The 23781-nt window shown below is 38.6% G+C and overlaps 1 protein-coding gene across 4 annotated transcripts in view; it reads right to left on the reverse strand.

Annotated features, from left to right (window-relative positions):
• Positions 1-2054: 2054 nt before the first annotated feature.
• The window catches only part of CHUK (component of inhibitor of nuclear factor kappa B kinase complex), a 36263-nt gene continuing 14536 nt past the window's right edge, over positions 2055-23781 (reverse strand). The window contains exons 10-22 of one of the 4 annotated variants that reach the window (XR_009246461.1): positions 21067-21261; positions 20055-20157; positions 18627-18750; positions 18080-18231; positions 14892-14953; positions 14101-14210; positions 12916-12965; positions 7590-7686; positions 7122-7269; positions 6225-6341; positions 5400-5632; positions 3775-3874; positions 3193-3211 (exon numbers count right to left, since the gene is read on the reverse strand). Coding sequence is in view for 2 of the 4 variants with exons in the window: in XM_058671121.1 (XP_058527104.1) it covers positions 3182-3211; positions 3775-3874; positions 6208-6341; positions 7122-7269; positions 7590-7686; positions 12916-12965; positions 14101-14210; positions 14892-14953; positions 18080-18231; positions 18627-18750; positions 20055-20157; positions 21067-21261 (1305 nt within the window). In the remaining 2 variants the exon portion in view is untranslated. Of the gene's footprint in view, positions 3212-3774; positions 3875-5399; positions 5633-6207; positions 6342-7121; positions 7270-7589; positions 7687-12915; positions 12966-14100; positions 14211-14891; positions 14954-18079; positions 18232-18626; positions 18751-20054; positions 20158-21066; positions 21262-23781 lie in introns of all 4 variants that reach the window. The other 3 variants (XR_009246460.1, XM_058671121.1, XM_058671122.1) reach the window with 3 other exon arrangements.

The raw sequence follows: 23781 nt of genomic DNA on the forward strand, positions 1-23781 counted from the left end.
TGCTGGGGCTGCCAGCCTGTCGTGCAGAGAAGAAGGGGAAGCAGTGCTTCAAGGCCAATGAATCTGCAAAATGCCTGAGAGGAGACAGACTGCAGGCAGGAAAGCCAAGTAGTCAACAAACAGTAAGGCCTGGCACAATCACTTCAAGCACCAGAATCCAAATGGGTGCCAGTTCATGTCCTGGCAGTTCCACTTCCCATCCAGCTCCCTGCTTGTGGCCTGGGAAAGCAGTCAAGAACGGCCCAAAGCCTTGGGACCCCACACCTGCGTGGGAGACCCGAAAGAGGCTCCTGGCTTCGGATCGGCTGAGCTCTGGCCGTTGTGGCCACGTGAGTGAACCAGCAGATGGAAGATGTGTCTCTTTCTCTGTAATCTGCCTTTCCAATAAAATAAATAAATAAAAAAAAATACTTCACCACTCACATCTAAATACAACAGAAAACAAATACTGAAAGTTTTAAAAAGAAAGCAAAACTGTAGGCCCAAGGTTATCCTCATTAAAGCAACTGTTGCCACATCACTTCAATCACTTCCTTTAATAAGGGACTTAACAGTATCACACATTTGATTTTTTTATTTCACAGCAATGGCGGGGGCCTTCTTCCAGATAAATGGTATTTGCAGAGCTTAGCTGTTTTACTTCCAAAAAATAAATAACTTGCTAAAGCCATTGTGTTTTCTGGATATATTTTCAGAGTTTTGCATAGTGTTCCTCAGGTTGATGAATGCAATGTGTATTTCACAACTTCCACTCAACTCAGAAATGTTGTGACTGAACAAAAAAGAGTGGGGTCCAGTTTGCATCAAAGTAACAGTTTGGAAGTAATCTCACTGCAGTAGTCCACTCCTACTCATAACACCTGGCAGGGTCCTACATCAGACTGCCCTGACATCTCAAGATGGCCACTACTCTACAGCAGATCTCCTTACAAATTCACACAGTGGTATTTCAAAATGCATCCTTGGAGCCTGCGTTGTTGCACAGTGAGTAAAGCTGCTGCCTGCAATGCCACTGTCTTATATGCATGCTAGTTCAAGTCCCAGTTGCTCCACCTTCAATTGGGCATTCGTTAATGCACCTGAGAAAGAAGCAGAGGTTGGCCAAGTGCTTGGATCCTTGCACCTACGTGGCAGACCAGATGAAGTTCCTGGCTTCGGCAACATGGGCAGTGAACCAGTGGATGGATCTCTGTTTCTCTCCCTTCTTCCCTAACTGCCTTTCAAATAAAATAAATAAATAAATAATAAATAAAAATGATCAGAGAACCCTAAATAAGCACTTTTATTGTATAACCTATGTTAACTGTTTCTGATCTTGCCATCTAGTTTATTATTTTTCAAGCAGGAAATATCCAGCAGTATTTACTATGCAAACCTTCTGGGGAGCAGGCATTTAGCCTAGTGATCAAGACACCCATGTCACACCCTGGAGTGCCTTGGCTGAGCTGCAGCTCCCGACTCCAGCTTCCAACCAATCAGATGCTGGAGGCAGCACTGTTCTTAAGTAACTGAGTTCCCATTACCACCTGAGACATAAGGCTTGCTTTTCTGGCTCTTGCTCCTCCTTTCAGACCCAGCCCGGACTCTGCTGTTGCAGGCATTTGGGCAGTAAACTAGTAGATGGCAACTACTGATTTTCTCTTCAATACATAAAACAAAAAAAAAAACAAAAAAAAAAAACAAAAAACCTTTTGGAACTAGGGATGCAAAGTAGACAGACAGAGCAACTGACAGAGCAACAGTGATGATTAAAAACTATGAGAGAAAACAAGGTTTCACATTTGGGTCACTGGAAAAATGACATCATTAGCAAAATGGAGAGGACTATGACATCAATTTATAGGACAAGATATAAACATGACTTTTGACATCAGAGGAAAACAGTCACTGAAAGAAGCTTCCCTATACTGACCATGGGCTAACCTCTGAAAGTATAGAGAAAGTATTGTTTTATTCAGTGCTTCAATATTACCTCTTGGAACCTTCACATTTTCCTAAAACATATTTAAATATTGTATTATAAAAACCTATCATAATGAATAGAAGTTCAAGAGTTAGTTTAAAAATCATTTAATACACAAAGTGAAAAACTATAATATAAAAGCATTTCACATTAAAGAAAAAAAACCAAATAATAGCTTCTAAAATTATTTAGCAGATAATAGAGATCCACAGTTGTTTATCTGTGGAGCCAGATACTTCACAAATATGAAATGTTCAGATTTGAGGAAGGTAACTCAGTGCATACGCCATTCTACACGAACCCTCAGCCAAGTCTGGCAGCACCCCTCTCACCCCCTGCAGTGATCACACATGTGACTTTTTCTGCAGCAAAATAAATCGATATTCACACTAAATGGGATAAGTAGAATAAATGTCAGTCTAGATTATATTTGCAAGTGTTTTGTTACAGGTTTATGGGATAAAAACTTTGCTTTCATAGCTTTTTAGATTTTTGGGGTTGTAATTACAAAGGAGTGCAGACGTATATACATATGTATATATAGATGTATAAACATATCACAAGACACAATATTGTTTAAACAAATGATCATTTTTACAAGTGAAAAAACTCATAACTATAACCTTTGAAATACATTATAAATTAACAGACATCTCTCTGATATTATTAAATGTACATCTTAAATACATATTAACAGAGCACACACCATGATTAAGAGAGTCAACTGGTAGTAAAGCAAAGATGCACAATCCCTTCTGTAAGATGAGAACTGTAAAAATTAAAAATCGAGAACACTCCATATGATGCCACAAAGTGCACTTGTGAACAGTCTCTTCCACAGAAGCACAGGTAGCCAAAACACCAAATGAGGTTTCCTCTAAACTTGGCTTTATGCTCAAAAGTAAAAACTTTAAAAGTTACTTTCAGTCAGTTAAATAAATAATGTTTTCCGAAGTCTTAGAAAAATGGGTCATAATGATTACCATAAGTAGCTTAGATATTAAAAATATATTTCATCAAGTCCAGTGACTTCTATATAAAATCCTATTTGTTTTAGACTTTAAAAATATTCAAAATCAAAGCATTGCGCTTTTAAAATCAGGTGTAGTTTATGATCACTGCCATTTCTCCAGCTGACATATCTGAAGATGGGTGAAAAATTTCCAATGTGTGCAGCAACAACTTCCACAGGTTTGGGGTCAGTGCACAAGTGGCTTATCATCCTGCTAACCAACTCCAATCTAGACTCTAAAACAAGGCATGAGAAAATTACAATTAGATGTTGTAAATCGTAAGAATATGGGTTTAACTTTTGCAAGTTTTTTGTATATTATTATTATTAATGAAAGTAAATATGGGGTTGACATTTCAAGATTAAATGCAGTAAAAATTAATTTAGTGAATACTTTATGGGAATTTCTACAAGTTTTAATAAATCAATAGTCTAATCAAACCTTAATATAAGCACTCTTATTAAATTCAACTATATTAACATAATTCATTTTATACACAATTTTATTGGAGAAAGCTGATTACCAAAACAAAGGAGTATAAATCATTCCATTTCAGTGGTCACATAATAAAGAATAGCTTACCATTTAACTTATCTTGACCCCAAATGACACAATAGTAATATATCCCTGAGTAACAACATCTGGGGATTTGAATTTAAAGATATTCCTCAAATGCTTTCGTCTGAGTTCTATTCCCTACATGTGATTCTTGAATGCCAGATAAAGACTAGCTTAGAAAGTTAAGCACTTTACACCCAACATACCTCAAACACATGTCCATATCCACACAAAACTCACCATCACACTACTGCTCTGCTCCTCATTTGCTTCACGGATAATAGTGCTTAAGTGGCCAAGGCAATTCAAATTGTCTTCTATCATTTGTGTGAAAGTCTCTCTGCGGGATAAAAGAACAAAATCTTTTGAAGTTCAATAAAGCAGCCTGTCAATTTCTGTTACTTTTTTGTCTTCTAGGGCAGAAGGATCCCTGCCCTTCTTGCCACCCAGCAACCCAATACAAGTGACTCCTGGTGTCTTCAGTTTCCTCACCCATCTCCTCCCAGGCAGTGTCTTGCATCACCCAAGCTACTGCCTCTGCCCAACTCTAATGATAAGTCCAATATAATTATTTTTCTCTGAAATGAAAGTAGCACTTATATAAGACATTTTTCCCACTGATGCAAAAAAACAAAAAGAATCCTGGGCACAGACAGGAAAGGCCTTTGTTTCTGGAATATTTCCTTTTCTTGCAAGTAGTAAAAGCATGAACATGCTTACTTCACAGACAAATGTAGAAAAAAAGCTACAAAAGTACAATCTGTGCCACAGAGATCAGAGAAGGTAAAAGATCCGGTTGGAAGCTACAGATGACAGCCATGCAAAGACAAACAAGCGGATTACTCAGGACAGCCAAAGAAACAGTGTGATAGGCAAGCCCAGATGGAGAAGTTTCCCTGGAAGTCTATATTTGAAGGAAATCTTGATTCTGGTTTCTATTTTCTATATAGCCTGTATCCTCACCCTCTGTCAACCACCAGTCCCCTTCTATTAGCCAGTTCTAGTCTATGAATAACAACTATTATTAGCTTAGAAATAAATTCTGATTCAGTTCTTATTTAACAGAATAATCAAGCCAATAATTCTTTTTTTTCTTTTTTTTTTAATTATTTATTATTTAACTTCATTAATTACATTGTATTATGTGACACAGTTACATAGATACTTGGGTTCTCCCCACCCCTCCCCATACCCTCCCACCATGGTGGATTCCTCCACCTTGTTGCATAACTACAGCTCAAGTTCAGTTGAGATTCCCCCATTGCAAGCGTATACCAAACATAGAGTCCAGCATCTTATTGTCCAGTCAAGTTCAACAGCTTCTTATCCTCTCTGGCCTGAAGACAGAGCCAGCAGAGTATCATCCCAGTCAATTGAAAGCTCCAATATACCATCAGCAAAAATTTACATCATTATGGAATTAATTGACATAGTAATGAGTAACCAATATGTTAAAAGTAAATGCAAGCCAATAATTCTTAATCCTTGATAGTTAAGTATCAAAGGTACACTATAATTAAAATCAGTTTTCCGCTATAATGTATTCTTTCTTGAAGATATATTTAAAATACTGTCAGATACACTTTTGCAAAGAACCATAACCTTTAAGCTGAAATTATTTCTGTAGAGGTGACATTTTTATCTATTAATATCCTTTAATACACCGAAATCCCCTTAACAAAAGCAAAAATGTTAAAAAATCATCTTAACTTTTACTTCCTATGACTGATTAACAGACTATTTCTTAAAGCCTATGTAGCAAATTATAGTTTGTGCTGTAGTGGTAAATGTAATTCATTTGGGTCACATCTATAATGACTCCAAATTACCCTGGAATTTGCTTTCTTTAAAAAAGATCAAAATACCTGATATCAGCTTGCTTTCCTGCCATGTGCTTTCCTCTCATAAAAGCAGCACACAGAATACAGCTGCATGGCCTCCTGAGCAGTGATGTAACATGGCTGCACTTCTGCAAAACTAATTATGGGCAGAGCTTCCAGAAAATGCTGGTGCCGTACAGGTCTCCATGAGTTGTGAGAAAAGCAACAATATACAAGCGAGCAAAGAGCCACAGGCCCTGCATACTGCACATCTTATGCTGAGAAAGTAACAGAAATGGACAGTATTCAGATTTTAGCAGAAGAGTAGGAATTAATAAAAGAAATGCAAAGATTCAAACTTGAGTTCTCAATTGCAAAATTAACTTCAGACACTGAAAGAAGACTGATCTTTGCAATGCTAAGTGATGAAATAGAGTAGCTCTTAATTTGTTAGAAGGGTAATCAAGGACTCAAAATGATAAATGCAAAAAGCAGCATACTTTCTTACAGAGATAAATGACAAAGAAAGGAATAGGTTTTGATAAAATAAATTGATAAGCCAGTAACAGAGAAAAAACTTAAAACTTGGACTGAGCTTAAAATAATTAACATTGGCTGAATATTTTCTTCCCATATACCTCAAATGAACTTTCAGAAGAGTACTTACAGACATTCTCATTTTACAGGTAAAGAATATGAACATTTATGAAGTCAAATAAATTACCCAAGATCATTACAAGGGACATTCAACTCAGTCTGCAGGCACTGAGGACCACCCTAAACATCTCCCTTTACAGCTTCCTTCCCACCACGGCTCTGGCAATACAACTCTATTGTTACAAAGTGAACCCACCCATCCTGAGGAGTTACCACGCATGACAGAGGATGTTCACGTTGTGCTGAAGTCGGGGGAATCCAGGCTGATGCCTGAGGGGTTACTGTACCCTCTAAACTGGATCCTACAAGAGATCGAGCAGAACTCTGGGTCTGAACAGAGAAGAAAAATAAAACCAAGAGATTAGAAGCAAGCACTTCCATTGATTCACACAATTTCTTACTATATTCCTCAGTCTTAAATTATTTCCCCACTTATATACACATGGAGTATTTATCAAACTATATTCAGTTAAAAAAAGATTCATTTATTAATTTGAAAGGTAGAATTACAGAGAAAAAGAAAGAGAGATGGAGAGAGAGAGAGATCTTCCATCTGCTGATTCATTCTCCAAATGGTGACAAGGGCTGCAGTTGGATGCTTTGAAGCCAGGAGCAGGAACTTTGTCTGGGTCTCTGTTCTTTTTTTCTGAGGTGCGTTAATAGGAGGAAGGATCGGAAGTGGAGCTTCAAATAGGTGCCATATTGGATGCTGGCAACGCAGGTGGTGGGTTTATCTGCACCACCACAATGCCGGCCCCATGGTGTCTTTCACTGACTGAAGCAAAATGTATCTGCCCCTCTAATACTACTTCAGTGGGTGTGGAGGAACCCAAGGAAACAAAGGACAGGTTTCTTGAACTCAGTGGTCCAGAGCTGGAAAGAGCAGGAAGACAGGAGAATTGAGAAGGACAGTGGTAGTTGAAATGCAAGATGTTATCCTACTACCACTGTCCTTGCATCTCAACTACTAGGCAAGACACCAAGAAAGGAACGTGAAACTCAACCCACAACAAAATCTACCTTTAAGAGGCTCCAGCTCATGCTGAGAAAAATCCCTTTTGCCGGGAACATCCACTCAATGGCACTTTAAATAACTCTTAAATTACTTACACATGCAATTTTAAGGAGATGCCATATTTCTTTCTGCCTCTTTCCCTGCATAAACATGACAGTATTGTCAGCTTCTTTGATGTTACTGAGGGCCACTTCCACTTTGGGGAGTAGATCAATAATCTTCTGCTTACAGCCCAACAACTTGCTAGAGAAATTAAATCAGTGTCAGATAACTTACACAAGCACAAAGACTATTATACTTCATATTTCACTCCCAAACTCAGAACTACAGAAATTAGCCATAATTAGCATGGGATTTGATGACTGATCCCCAAAGCAATGCATATTAACAAAACATTGAAAAAATCTATGTATGCATCATTGGTATGCTACCCAAAATACTGCTAGAACTCAGGATTCCTGAGCCTAGGATATTTACCAATGAAGGTATTATGTTTTTAAAGGAACATGATAAAATATTCTAGCTTTATTGGTTTTACACTAGAAAATAAATGATTTTTCTACCTTAGGTGGCCAAATAGCTCCTTGAGAACTCGATCCTGACTTTGCACAGTATGCACAATTATCTTCACCATCTCTGTGCTGTCGCTGTAAGAGTGATCTATAAAACACTTTAGTCAGCATATGTAAATTTTCTTCTGCATTAAACATACTAGCCAACAAACAAAAAACTGCTGAAAATCTTAATAACTATCTTCATCTATATTAAGAACTAGGTTAAGACAGATTATTTTAAAATTATCCAAAATTAATTCTAACTATATATCAAAGAACAAAACTAGAGTCGGGCACTGTGGTGTAACAAGTTAAGCCTCCACTTGCAGCATCAGCTTGAGTCCTGGTGGCTTCGCTTTGGATCCAGGCCCCTGCCAATGGCCTTGGAAAGCAGAGGAAGACGACTCAAGTACTCAGGCCCCTGTATCCATGTGGGAGACCTGGAAGAAGCTCCTGGTTCCTGGCTCTGGACTGGCCCAGCTCTGGCCACTGCTGTCATTTGGGTAGTGATTCAGTGAATCAGCAGATGGAAGATTTGCCTTTCTCTTTCTGCAACTCTGCCTTTCAAATAAAAATAAAATTTAAAAAGTAATTAAGCTATGATTGTGTGTGTGTTTAAAGCACACACCTAAAAATCTATTCCTGTAGCTTCCAAGACATTAGTGACCTGTGCATGAGAACACGTTTGCCTATTTTTAACTCACCCTAATCCAAACTCCACATGCATATTCAGCCTCTGGTCAACAGACTAATTTTTCTTGGATGATTAACATCACTTACTTAGGAACACAGGACATTCATCCAATTTTAACGTCCCCAAACTACTACTTAAAATTTTTATTCATTTGCTCAAAGACCACAAAAAACCTCGACAAAAGCTGTCTTAAATGAAATCTGATGGCATAAATAAAGGGATCAGTAGACACACTAAACATTCAGTCTGAGGTCTGAGGTAGAACAACTTATTTTTTTTTTTAACATTTATTTAGGGCCCAGCGGCGTGGCCTAGCAGCTAAAGTCCTGCCTTGAATGTGCCGGGATCCCGTATGGGCGCCGGTTCTAATCCCGGCAGCCCCACTTCCCATCCAGCTCCCTGCTTGTGGCCTGGGAAAGCAGTCGAGGATGGCCCAAAGCATTGGGACCCTGCACCCGCGTGGGAGACCCGTAAGAGGTTCCTGGTTCCCAGCTTCGGATCAGCACAGCACCGGCTATTGTGGTCACTTGGGGAGTGAATCATCGAACGGAAGATCTTCCTCTCTGTCTCTCCTCCTCTCTGTACATCTGACTTTGCAATAAAAGTAAATAAATCTTAAAAAAAAAGAGATTTATTATTACTGGAAAGTCAGATATACAGAAAAAGAGGAGAGACAGAGAAGAAGATCTTCCATCCACTGATTCACTCCCCAAGGGCTACAACAGCTGGAGCTGAGATGATCTAAAGCCAGGAGCCAGGAGCCAGGAACTTCTTCGGGCTCTCCAACGCATAAACAGGGTCCCAAGACCTTGGGCTGTTCTCAAACGCTTTCCCAGGCCACAAGCTGGGAGATGGATGGGAAGCAGGGCTGCCAGGATATGAACTGATGCCCATATAGGATCCCAGCATGTTCAAGGTGAGGACTTTAGCCACTAGGCTACCATACCAGACCCATAACTTTTTTTATTTTTAAATAGGAACTTCATTTGTGGGTCTTGCAAAGTACAAGTATTTGGACCATCTTCCACTGCTTTTTTAGGCACACTAGATTGGAACTGGATCAGAAGTGGAATAGCCAGGACTCTAACCAGCACGTTTGTGGGATGCTGGCGGTGCAGGTGGCAGTTTAACCTGCCATGCTCTAGTGCCAGCCCTGGTAGTATGACATCTTAAAGCCAGTGGTAGATAATAGATATCTTCAAATTGGATTGCTGTGAGCCACCAAAAATTTTACAATTTTAGATGTTACTTTAGTTAAAAAAAAAATAACATTAATCATTCACAAAATACTACCTAAGTTTAAAAGAGCTGAAAATTGCTTATGTGTATCATGCTAGTATTTTCCATGAACAATTACACCTGAATGCAAGAATATTATTATTATTACTTACTCATAATTTTTTCTTTTGATTCTCAAAGCAGTCCTATAATCAGGTTACTGTGGTAACCCCCATTTTACCAAAGCAAAAACTATGGGAGGAATATCAAAGGAAGTTAAGAAAGCTGTGACCTGGGGCTGGCATTGCGATGCACTGAGTTAAGCTACACCTACAACAGGAGAGAATATTGTCTTGGCAGCTTCACTTCCAACCCAGCTCCCTACTAATGTATCTAGGAAGTCAGCAGGCGATGGCCCCCGGCTTCAGCTCCTGCCACCCACGTGAGAGACCTGGATGACGATCAAGGTTTCTGGCTTCAGCCTGGCCCACTGCAGCCAATAGGGGTGAACTAGCAGATGGAAGAGCTGGCACTCCCCCCATCCCTCCCTCCTTTTCTCTCGGTAACTCTGCCTTTCAAATAAATAAATCTTAGGGGAGGGGGGGAAGCTATCTTACGTTATAACCTCAAAGATTTTCTCCATAACTCAACTTTACTCCCCATACATCTCTCACTTTTCCACCACTACAAACCAGAGATGAGGCTCCCAAACTGCTCTTCTCCAAACATTCCTTCCTATATTCCACATACCAAGCCCCAAAGCTTTCTCATATAACTAGCTTTTTTAGATGATCGAAGACCACAGAACTTCAGCCTTCTACAATGGGAAAAATAAGGAAGTTGGTTTTCACTATTTTCTTTTTTTTAATACTTATTTATTTTTATTGAAAAAGCAGTTATACAGAGAGGAGGACAGAGAGGAACACCTTCTGTCCATTGATTCACTCCCCAAGCGGCCACAGCGACCAGAACTGAGCCAATCCAAAGCCAGAAGCCAGGAGCCTCCCCCAGTCTCCCACACAGGTGCCAGATCCCAAGGCATTGGGCCGTCCTCGACTGCTTTCCCAGGCCACAAGCAGGGAGCTGGATGGGAAGCAGGGCCACCAGGATTAGAATGGGCGCCCATATGGAATCCCAGCATGTGCAAGGTGAGGACTTTAACCGCTAGGCTATTATGCCAAGCACACAATTTTCAATTAAGTAAAAGTTTCAACTATAAGCTAGAAAATACACCAGAGACCATATACCAAGTGTGATTATATAAGCCTTAATGATAGACAAAAACTTGTCTTAACCAGTCAAGGTGACTGTCAGTTCAAAGAGACTATCTGCATAGTAAATTCATTCTGCTGACATGCTGACTGGGTTACTGCAAAGTTCCTGACTGGATCAGTACATTTTAATTTTGTACACATTCACCTGCAATTCTGACTCAATGAAGACATGAATAATGATTAAAGGGGAAAACAAAGGAATTTGTTCACTCTATCATCACAACAACTATCAGATTTCACTCTACTCTAGATTCTTGATATATGTTCCTGATCAGCAACATCTTCCACTGCACTCACTAGCTTTTTAATTTTAGTACATTTCTCAAATCCACAATGGAGGTCATCACATCTTCCATTACACAATTAACCTCACTTCCTGCTTCAGGATAGCAGCCAAACACAGCAGAATCGTGACCTTGTAATCTGTTCTGCCACAAAATAATCTGTATCCATGCCCTTTTTCCCTACAGTATCAAGGGCAGTAGGGCTAACCCCTCCTACTAATTTCTGGAGTCAACTTTCAGATTATTCAGAGACCATTGGTTTTTGGTCCCAAGCATGTAAACATACTCATCTGCCCCTTCTGAAAACTGACCCCCTTTGAGTCTATATTCTTTCATTTCTCTTCTTTCTTTAACAGCCTAGCTTCTTCTTCTTTTTTCAAAGATTTATTTATTTTTATTGCAAAATCAGATATATAGAGAGGAGGAGAGACAGAGAGGAAGATCTTCCATCCGATGGTTCATTCCCCAAGTGAGCGCAACGGCCGGTGCTGTGCAATCCAAAACCGGGAGCTAGGAGCTCTTTCGGGTCTCCTATGCGGGTGCAGGGTCCCAAGACTTTGGGCCATCCTAGACTGCTTTCCCAGGCTACAAGCAGGGAGCTGGATGGGAAAGCGGGACCGCCAGGATTAGAACCAGAACCCATATGGGATCCTGGCACATGCAAGGTGAGGACATTAACCACTATGCTATTGTGCCGGGCCCTAACAGCCTAGCTTCCAAAAAGAACAATCTATTTTTTTTTTATTTCTTTAAAATATTTTTATTTTGAATTTTGAATTATGTGGTACATTTTTATATAGGCTGGGATTCCCTCCCCCAAACTCCCACCCAAAAGAACAATCTACATAAGCAGTTCCCAAGATTCAAAATGTCTTGAGCTCCACACAGGGTTTTTCAGGAATTAACAAAAGTTTTAAGAGATATTTATGCAAAGGAAAAAAAGTGAATAAACTGGAATTATTCGACAGTTCTACAAATCTTTGATATTGTCACTGATCCCACAAGAAAAGTCATTTTGGGGAAGCTCACAGATTCCAGTGGGTGGATACACATATTTTAAAGTTAATGTATAATGTCTAATGAGTATTAAAGACATATATTTTACTTTTATTCAATAAGCTTTTAAACAAATTTTTAGTTAGTAATATCTTGCCACCTGGGGAGTACAGAGGAGACTGAAGATGTCTCTGTTTCTGTCTCTCTATTCTTTCATATAAATATATCTTTTAACTGACTTCTTGTTTCATTTGCAAAACAATTTCTGTTGAATATCTGCTAAATATGATCTACAAAGAGCACTGGATTGGGAAACAGAGAGTTTGCAACAGACAGCATTAGCCTAGGCCAAAGCCAGGAGCCAGGAGCCAGGAGCTTCATCAGTGTCTCTTACGTTGCAGCAGGGACTTGAACACTTGGGCCACTTTGTGTTGTGTTTCCCAGCCATTAGCAGGGAGCTGGATTGGAAATGGAGCAGCTGGGACTTGAACCAGTACCGATGAGATGACAGCATGCCAGGCAGTGAGACTCTACCTGCTATGTTACACCACCAGCCCAGAAGGCATCCTTTTCAAAGTAAACTACTTTGGCCTAGAACAAGGGCCTTCCCTCTAACTCTAATCAATACACACCTCAATCTCATATATCAAATTCTTTTTAAACTTATTACTTCCCTTTCAAATCACTAAAATTCTCATACATTTAAAGCTGTGGCACATACCATAAATGTTCCAATGGCAATACCCAAACTGGGATTTATTCTAAAGGCTTTTAAAGATGTAAAATTTTAAAACTTGAAATATCACAAATTTGTTCTTTGTTGACAGTTTCCCAAAATATTTCAAAATATTAACAAATAAGTGTCTTACCTGCAGGTCTGTGCTTTAACTGCTTATATAAATCAATGGCACGCTGTTCTCTGCAAAAGGGAAAACATGCTTCCATTTGTGACAGTAACTTAATGACTCCAATAAGCCACAACTTGAACAATTTTGGTTTTTGTGTAATGATCCCATTTTAAAGTATATAATGTCAATGAATATTTTAGAATGCATTTTACTGAGTAATAAACAAGAATTAGTTAAGTTCTTAAAATGCTAAATTTAGCATACCTCATTACTGCTTTATTCTATCACCACAAATATAACATCTTTGTAGAGAAAATTATTAAAAGATTTTATTATTGGAAAGGTAGTTACAGAAAGAGAAAAAAAAAGAGATTGCTCTTCGACTGGTCTAATTCCCAAATGGTCACAATAGGTAGGGGAGGGCAAACCAAAACCAAAAGCCAGGAACTTCTTGTAGTCTCCTACATGGTTCAGGGGCCCACAGATCTCGGTCACTTGCCTCTGCCTTGCCAGGGGAATTAGCAGGGAGCTGGGTCAAAAGTGCAATAGCTAAGACATCAATCAGAGCCCATATGGGATGCCAGCCTCACAGGAGACACCTTAACTGACTATGCCACAATGCCAGCTCCAGCAACAGAAATATTTAAATAGACAAAAATGTTGGCTTGTGATTATAGAAATTCATTTAGGAAGTAATATCTTGGACCAGAAATACAGTAAATATGAAAATAGTTTGTAGCTTAGATGTGCTTCAACTTTTTTTTCACTCACATGAAAAAGAAGCTTTGAAAGCTAAAGGAATTGATTTTCTGGAGCAGTAAGGTAAGTTGCTACTTGCAACACTAAGATCCACATCAGAGTGCGGGTTAAGGTCCCAGCTGCTCTGCCTCTAACTTGGTTCCTCATATACCATATCAGAGAGGGGGATTTGAGTCCCACCTTAGCTTAAGCTTCCAATCCAGCTTCCAGCACCCTGGAAAGGCACAAGTGATGATGGCTCAAGTAGTTGCATCTTTGCCATTCGTGTAGGGGAGACTAAAATTTAGCTCCAGGTTCTTGACTTCAGCCTGGCCTAGCCTCAGCTACTATGTACATTTGGGGAGGAAACTGGCAAAAGGAAGAATTGTCTCTTTTTGTCTCTCTGCATGTTAAATAAAATGTAAAAACATTACAGCTAACAAGACAAGCAACATAGGCAATATTTACAGAGATTCCATCAAGTCTCCCTGACGTCTTCCATAGGGGCTCTTCTGTAGCTCCATGATTTCAGTGTGCAGGGACATAATCTGATCCTCTAGGTATCCAATGACACCAACCTAGGATACGATGGAAATGTAGAAAGTGACAGGATATAGAATGCAATCATTTACTATAAAACACAGATTATGTTAAGGTTTTTTTTCTTGTGACACTTAATTTTTCACATAATGACATTCTTATTCTACATTTGATCTTAGCCAAAAGGCCAAGAAGTAATGGGGACATACTTATTCTATACTTCTTGCTTTCCTCTCCTAATAACAGCAAGCTACTAGCATTTACTTTTTCCTCTGGAGAAACATAAAAGAAATGTCACTAACAAGACAGATAAAGCAGTCATGAAAATCACTGTTATTACTAACATAATTTTAAGACTGATACGAGTACTTCTGGTAAGTATGAGATATAAGATATAAACTGGACTGTGTCAAGTAGACCAGAATGTGCAGCCATCCGAAACTAAACCAATCAGAAATAATCAATGGCATTTAACTGACTCCACCTAATCTCTACCCCCAGTAGAGGACATTGAGAGGCTAAGGAAATTGCTCACAGCCATTACTTTTATCCATTATGGCACCTATGTCTAAAAACACAAATCATCTATTAGATACTTGTTTGAAATTCAGGAATGACAAGAAAAATATTCTTTATATACTAAAATCAAAGATAATTTCCAAGGGAGACATCAAGCATTAATAAGCATACAGAATGAATTCAGTGATTTTTTTTTTTACCTCAGCATAGTGGATAGCCTTTTCTTCCATTTCTTTCCATGCTTTTAGCATTTTTTCTGAAGCTTAAAATAAAAGTCTAAATTAGTTATTTCAAAAATAGTTACAAACTTAAATACTGGTCTACCTGTTTCCTTGCCATACCAACAAAGATGTGTTAGGATTTGTTCCCCAAAAAGATACGTTGAAGACTTAACTTCTAGTACTTCAGATTGTGACCTTTTTGGAAACAGTTATTACAGGTATAAGCTGGCAACATTAACACTGACATTAAAGTAGGGTAGACACTTAATTCACTTTGATTACATACAGGTAGAACACCATATGACAATGAAAGCAGCTGCAGCTACAAGCCAAGGAGAGCCAAGGACTGTTGGCAAACCCTAAGAGACTAGCAGATTGCAAAATAAGATTCTTTCCTGTAAGTTTCACAGGGATAAAGGCCTCACTGGTACCTTGAATTAGACATTTAGCTTCCCAACTGTGAGACAACAAATTTGTTACCTTTTTTTTTTTTAAAGATTTATTTTTTAATTTTTATTGGAAAGTCAGATATACATAGAGGAGCAGAAACAGTGAGAAAGATCTTCCGTCCGATGATTCACTCCCCAAGTGAGCGCAACGGCCAGTGCTGCGCCGATCTGAAGCCAGCATCCAGGAACTTCTTCTGGGTCTCCCACACGGTGCAGAGTCCCAATGCTTTGGGTCGTCCTCCACTGCTTTCCCAGGCCACAAGCAGGGAACTGGATGGGAAGTGGGGCTGCCGGGATTAGAACCGGCGCCCATATGGGATCCTGGGCTTTCAAGGCGAGGACTTTAGCCCTAGGCCACGCCGCCGGGCCCAAATTTGTTATTTTTTAAATTTTGAATTTTATGGTGCAATTTTGTGGAGACTGGGATCTTCCCCCCCACACTCCAACTCCCACCCTCCTGACAGATTTTGCCCATGTTGCTACAGTAGTATAGTCCTTTATAGGGAGTCATGATTCCATCAGTCTGTTATTTAAGTGTGCCCCAATATTGCTGGTAGAGACAATGCCAGACAGTCCAGCTTCCCAAATTTCTGTTACTTTAATGTCTCCAGTTATAACAGTTTGTTGAGGAAGCACTGGGAAACCAATGCAGATGGTTTTCTCTCAAATTAATATATGAATATAATTTTTAAGTCAAACACTATAAAAGAATATAGAGGGAACAGACTCTTCTTCCCTTCTACTATCCATGCTAAGGGATCTTACTTACTATTATGATCTTCACATAGACATACCCTATTCCTTCACAAGTGAGACAATATTTATTCTTTATTATTTTCTACAACTTAAAAAAATCACTTTAAAAAGCCCAAGTGATTTTTTTTAATATCAGCACATATATATCATCTCATATTTTTAACAGTTATATAGTAATCTTGTGACAAGTCAAAGCAAGTTCAATGAAATATTTATGCTTTGTCATTCATCAGAACGGATATAATGAATAATCGGAAATAAAACATCAATTATAAAACCATCTCTGGAAAGTAATTTTTTTCACCACTGTAACTGGATACTGTTCATCCTTTATTCTGAGGTACCATTACCTTGCTAAGGACAAGTATACAAATAGTATCTGTTTCCTAAACAAAAAAAAGACTTATTTTATGAAAGGAAACAAGAATGCTGGTGGTTATTTGATTTTTAGCTCCTTTTCACTTTTCTTGTACACCTATAGGAGAAATGCCTGTAGTCCAATAATGAGAACATATACTGTATTCAATAAAAAATGAAGGAGTCTATTGTAGGTGACTGGAAAAGAAAGCTAATCTTGGAATTATAAGATAGATACAAAACTTAAATTTCCCTGGCTATACTGGACTAGTTGGGCTGTCATTAAAAAAAAGGGGGGGTCCGGCGTGGTGGCCTAGCAGTTAAAGTCCTCGCCTTGAACGTGCTGGGATCCCATACGGACGCCGGTTCTAAGCCCGGCTGCTCTGCTTCCCATCCAGCTCCCTGCTTGTGGCCTGGGAAAGCAGTGGCAAAGCCTTGGGACCCTGCACCCACGTGGGAGACCTAGAGCAAATTTCTGGCTCTTGGTTTCCGATCAGCGCAGCACCAGCTATTGCAGTCACTTGGGAAATGAATCATGGGACGGAATATCTTCCTCTCTGTCTTTCCTCCTCTCTGTATATCTGACTTCCCAATAAAAATAAATAAATCTTAAAAAAAAAAAAAGTTTAAAAATCATAAACAATTTTTAATTTCTCACAGTTCTGGGGGCTGGGAAGTACAGATCAAGATGCTGCAGCTTTGGTGTCTGCTAAGGGCCTGCTTTTCAGTCCATACGTGGCTATCTTCTCGCTATGTCCTCACATGACAGGAAACATAAAGGTCTCACTCAGATTTCTGTTGTAAGTGACTTAACTCACACATGAGGGCTCTACACTGAGGACCCAATCACTTCTCAAAGGTCTCACTCTATAACACAACCACACTGCTGGGCGGGTTGCGTGGGAGGGGCAGGATTTCGGCATTAGAATTTTGAAATTCGGAATTAGAATTCTGAAGCAACACAAATACTGCCTGAGAAATCATCCCAGGATAGATTTTGCACCAGTTAAAAAGTGAGACTAGAAATTCAGACTCTTAAATTGTTTCTATAGGGCCTGGCGGCGTGACCTAGCAGCTAAAGTCCTCGCCTTGAATTCCCCGGGATCCCATATGGGCGCCGGTTCTAATCCCGGCAGCTCCACTTCCCATCCAGCTCCCTGCTTGTGGCCTGGAAAAGCAATCGAGGATGGCCCAAAGCCTTGGGACCCTGCGCCCGTGTGGGAGACCTGGAGGAGGTTCCTGGATCCTGGCTTCGATTCGGGGCGCACCGGCCGCTGCGGCTCACTTGGGGAGTGAATCATCGGACGGAAGATCTTTCTCTCTGACTCTCCTCCTCTCTATATATCTGACTTTGTAATAAAAGTAAATAAATCTTTACAAAAAATTTGTTTCTATAATAGACAACATTTCTGGAGCCAAGTAATTTCAGTTAATCAAAAAAGATTTTTAAAAAGAGCTAACATTTAAAAAAGACATGGTTTATGATGATCCTGGCTTCTGTTCTAATATACATGTAAACGAAACTGTCTTTGAGTCAGGAAGACAAAACAGCAGACGGCTTGAAGAGACTAGAGATTTCTTTAAGACACATTATCCAACACTTACATATCCCGTATGTCATCTGCTCACTGTATCTCTCCAAGTCAAGCTGAATGCTTTTGTGAAAAAATTCCAATTTAGCTTTCAGTTGCTGTGACGCTGAGATTAAAGTGTTTTTCATTTTTGTCAAGTTAGCATTATATCTAAGAAGACTTAACCTAAACCATAGCAAAAGGGAAAAAGTTTTATACTATATTAGCATTCATAAACAATAAACAATTTAAAAGCTTAAACTGCCAGAGTCCAAGTCCCAAAGTCCAAGTATCTATTATCAAGCTCTGAGAAACAGTTGGTCTCTTAAAACCTCCTGTCTGTGACAGTCTATAATAAACAATCTTACAATAGAACTGTTCAGAAACAACTATTCTCAGGCCATTACTACTGGATTATTCCAGTCTTTTAGAATTCTACAAATCTGATCTGAATGTTACATTTCAAATTGGCCCAATATGTTAATATTGCATGCAATACTGACTGGTGAAAACTGGCAAGATTAATTCCTGAGCACATAGTGAACACGATATTGTGCTTACAGAGTACAGAATCTACTTACATTGCTGCTCTTTGACCTTGGAAAAGCCTGCTGTAATCCTCCTTCAGCCCAGACACATAGTGCACAGCTTCAGCCCATACTTTACGGAGCTGTATAATTGGAAGTTGTATTTTGCTGTCCTGTACTGTAGGCAAGAGAAGAAGATGAGATACTTTGGAAGATTTTTAGAGCACCTGTAACCCCCAAAGAGTTCTTTTGAAAGACTGACAAACTGTTACAGCTCAGAGGGAACCTAAGGAGATAGGACATCTAGATGGTATTTTAGGATTAAAAAACGACATCAGATGAAGCTAAGAAAATACAAAAAAAAGCATGGAGTTCAGCTAACAATGACATTTACAAATGTACCGTACTAATGTATGATGTTAGTATTAGTGGAAACACTGTGTAAGGAAGGAATTAAATGAAAACTGCAGGGAGCTGTGGGTATTTGGTGCAGCTGTCAAGGCCAATGTGGAACACCTGCATCCCATATCATTATGCCTGATTCAGGTATCTGCTACTTCACTTCTGATCTAAGTTGTTTGCTGCCTCCCAGGATGGGGAATAGCAACATCATGTAAGTACTTTGGGTTCCTGTCACCCACATGGGAGACCTGCATGGAGTTTTGGGCTACTGGCTTCAGCCTGGCCCTGACCTGGATATTGCAGGAGTCTTGGGAGTAACCCAAGGGAGGAAGATCGCTTGCCATTTGTCTTTCCATCTCTCTTTCAAATAAAATTAAAATAAATACCTAAAAACGTTAAATATACAGAACAAAAATAAATATGTAAATGTGGGAGGACTACTGACTGCAAAGGGACATGAAGACACTTTCTGAGATATGAAAAGCAACACCTTGATTGTGAATTACACAGGAATATTCACAAAAAAATTACCAAATTACCCAGTATGTGCATTTCATTTGCAAAGGAAACAAAAATGTGATAAGTGGAACAATGACATATTTTTAGTTCCCTATGTCCAAATTTGTTCTTCATTTTACTATTTTATTTGATTTTAGTTTGTGTAGACATGAACTGATTAAACAATTTCTTCTAAAGAGTGCTTTCCACATGATAAATTAAAATATTTGAACATTAAGCAGTATTCACAGGATAAAGTAAAACAAATACCTGAACATGCTTAGAAAATGAAGGGACAAGTTACAAGTAGGTTTCACCTGGCAATAGAACTTCCACCTCCTGTCATCAGGAAATCAAGTCTTCTCCTAAGTAAGGAATCTAGTAGAGGTTTAAAAATCTACCATTTCCCCTCCCGTACTATGTAAGTCCACTTTTTGCCACATATAGAAACATAAAGTGTGAGAGATGAGAAAAACAAACAAAACAAAAAGCCAAAAGACCATTTCTACCAATTATGTTAAAAGTAAAAATCATACTCCTTCATATTAACATGCAGCTACTAGATAGAAAATATATACTTACCAATATAATTTACACAATCAGACAAACTTCTGGAAGCAAATGGCCCTTCATATACAGTCTTACTTTTATCAAACAAATAAACCATATAGCTATCACAGCCTCTCTGAAAGAGAAATAATTAAAACACAGTTTAGTTTCCTATAAATTTCAATTTCTCTAAATCCCTAAGCACCACATTTCCTATCATAAAACACAAATGAACGGTCAATGTGGATTAGCACACATTTTAAAGAGAAGGGAAAGCAACACTTTACTATCGGCTGAAGTGAAAAAGTTATTAGACACAAAAGCATAAACGCATAAACTCAATTTCAAAAAGGAATCAAGTACGAATACATGCTTCAACCTCGAAAAATAGTGCCAAAGAAGTCAGACAGAGACTACGTATTATTACTATTCCATCTGTATGAAATGTCAGAAAAGAGTTCAGACTAGAATTGTACTCTGTTCATAAAGGTGGATTTATGGTTTGGCTAATGTGGGCAGAAAGAAGATTAATAATTTATGGTCAAAAGGATCTTACTGAGATAGAAAGGTTTTAAAACAGATTTACGGTGATGGCTGCACAATTCAGTAAATTAAAAAAAAAATCACTGAGTTGCATACTTGAATTAAATGGCATTTAACACAGACCACCATACAGTCATAAAAAGATGAAAAAAAAAAAAAAAAAAGTAAGTCCTGACCACAATAATATTTTACCACCTCTCTATCTTCTGGTAAGATTTATGAGACTGCTAGTTTAATTTCAAGGTTCTCACTTTCAAATACAAGAAGGAAAACAAAGTGAGAAGAGAAAACTGGCACCAAAGAAAAATGTCTAATAAGCTCAAAACAAACACTGCAGTTCAACATTGTTAACCTTGCAAAAATAATAAAAGTAGGATCAAAAGAAAAAATGTTGTAAGACATGCATCCCCAAGGGATTCCAAGGATACATCAAAAATTAAAGTCCATGTAATCCCTCTATACAGATTTCTTATCAGAATCCAAGTTATTAAAATTATCTTACAACTCCATCTAGCACACACTGAGATGCTGGTTTTCGAGGATCCAAAGAAATTCCTGTCTCTGAAAGCAGCTCTTGAGAACCGGTACTTATTCCAGTTTCACGCTCAATACGAGACTGTAGTGAATGAAGACTTTCATCAGGTGGTAACAGAAAAGAGATTATCTTTGCAGAAGTCATATTTAGGATGTGTACTATCTGTATAAACAGGAAAAAATATAAACACTGATCATTGTTCTATAAAAAAATTCAGCTGCAAAATGCTAAAAGGGAAATAAAAGCAAAAGGCATTATTTCTATGCTGAAGAAGGTTCACTCATTCTTCAAAGTGAAATATTCTTCCATAATAATTAAAACAACATTCTGAAAATTATTCCAACTAATAAAACTTCAAAGTACCAGGAAGGCACAAGGTCAATTAAAAAAATACTGATTTATTTTGAGAAACATTATCATAGACCTGGTAGAAATCAATCCCATCCAAGAAGTGCCCACCTGGTGCCAACCAGAACTAAGTGCTTTCACTGGCATCGCTGCTATCCACGACTCACAGTCTCTACTTCAACAGAAGCAGAAACCAGAGCTCTAAGAAGTTAAAACTTTTACATTAGGGATCACATGACCGACAAATCCTAGATTTGACTCCTATCTACTTCATCTTGCTTCTAGAAATAATTATCTCATAGAAGAGTCAAGGTGTCCTAAGACTTTTACAAAATGCTACCCTCATAAGGTAATCAAATCTCGTAGCAGTGACCTAAGGGTCCAAAATTAGATAAAAATGATCTTATTACCCTGACCTAAATAAAATTTAGTAAAAGTAGTCTGACGCAGGTCAAACGTGTTGGAGTGAATTAGGTGGGGCAATATCAAGAAAATCAATGATAGTTACAGAATCAGAGGTCATTTTTTTGAACACAAGATTTTGAATTCTCTAACTCCACAGCCCTTTACAAAGTTAAGACCTGCGCATGTCTCTAGCCTTGCACTGACAAGAATATATAAATGATTAAAATTCTCTTTGCTGGAGACCTTGACTACAAAAATAAAGCATTAATCCAAGGCTGCTACTTAATTTTTGATCCCCTTAAAACACAATTTTAATTGATGTTTTCAAGCACATAACATTAAACATGACATCTTCCTAACCCTCTTCCCAAGGCTGTGAATGTGATTTGGTTTGGACCATCATTTACTTACAGCCAGTCTGGTTTTACCAACTTCTTCATAGCCTAGTCTAAGGATTTTGGGGTTTTACTTTTTTCTGGTATTTGGATCTCTTTATTGAGACACTTTAACTTTTTGACATATGACATGTAAATACTGTGCATATTTAAATTGTATATGTACACATTATTATTTTTTTTTGAAAGGCAGAGAAACAGTGAGAGAGACAAAGTACTTCTATCTATTTCACTCCCCAAATGCCCACAACAGGCTGAAGTTCACTTCAATTCACTCACATGTCTGGCAGCGATCTAACTGTGCCTCCCCATGTGTTAATTAGTAGGAAGCTGGAATCAGAAGAAGAGTTGGAACTTGAACCCAGGCACTTTGATATTCTAAGTGTGTGTCCCAACAACTGGCTTAACAACTAGGTCAAATGCTTATCTCATACTATCTTTCACCTGTCTTTTCATTCCATTTTCCAGAAACATATTGAAGTATCCACATACAATTTGATGTTGTTATACACTGTGAAATTATGACTACATTTCAAGAATTAACAACCCATCACTTCTTCCGAGTTCATTTTTGTACTTTTTGAACAATAGCACCATGTCCCCTCTCCAGGACTCCTGAAAGCCACCATTCTACACTGCTTCTAAAGCCTGACTATTCAGATTCTACATGTAAGTGAGATTATGTAGTATTTCTCTCAGTGAGTCTTCTATTTCACGTAGCATCATGTCTAAAAAGGTTATCTGATGTCCCAAGTGGCAGAATTTCCTTCTCTCTCTTTTTTTTTTTGCCCTTAAATAATTATTAATTTGAAAAGCAAAGCAATAGAAAGGGATGGAGAGCCAGAGAGACAGAAAAAAAGAGAAAATGTCTACTCATTGTTATACTCCCTAAATAGTCCTAACAGCCAGGTCTGGAACAGACTGAAGCCAGGAATCTAAGACTCCATCCACTGTCTTCCACATGGGTGGAGGAACCCAGGCAATTCAGCCACCTTCAGTTGCTTTCCCAAGCACATTAGTAAGGAGCTGGATCAGAAACACTGCAGCTGGGACTCAGGTATGGATTGGAGACCCTGTAAATTTCAGTTTAACTTGTTGTGCTACAACACCAGCCCCATCTTGTTTTTCAGATTGAATTGTGAATTGTGTATATACCACATTTCTCTATTCATTCATTTGTTGAACGTTGATGCTATTCCCACATACAGATAGATTATAAGGAAAATTACATAAAGAGATTGCTGAGGGCCCAATGCGATAGCTCAAATTGGCTAAATTTCTCCTTGCAAGCAGCAGGACCCCATACGGGCACTGGTTCAAGCCCAGGCTGCTCCACTTCTTCTCCTTTTTTTTTTCTCTCTTAATTAAGATTTATTTATTGGGCCCAGTGCAGAGGCCTAGCAGCTAAAGTCCTCGCCTTGAATGCGCCGGGATCCCATATGGGCAACAAAAACATCACTAAATCTTTAAAAAAATTTAAGATTTATTCATTTTTACTGGAAAGGCAGACCACACAGAGAGAAAGATCAGAGAG

This window comes from Ochotona princeps, chromosome 13, assembly GCF_030435755.1.
Source record: "Ochotona princeps isolate mOchPri1 chromosome 13, mOchPri1.hap1, whole genome shotgun sequence".
Classification (NCBI taxonomy): domain Eukaryota; kingdom Metazoa; phylum Chordata; class Mammalia; order Lagomorpha; family Ochotonidae; genus Ochotona; species Ochotona princeps.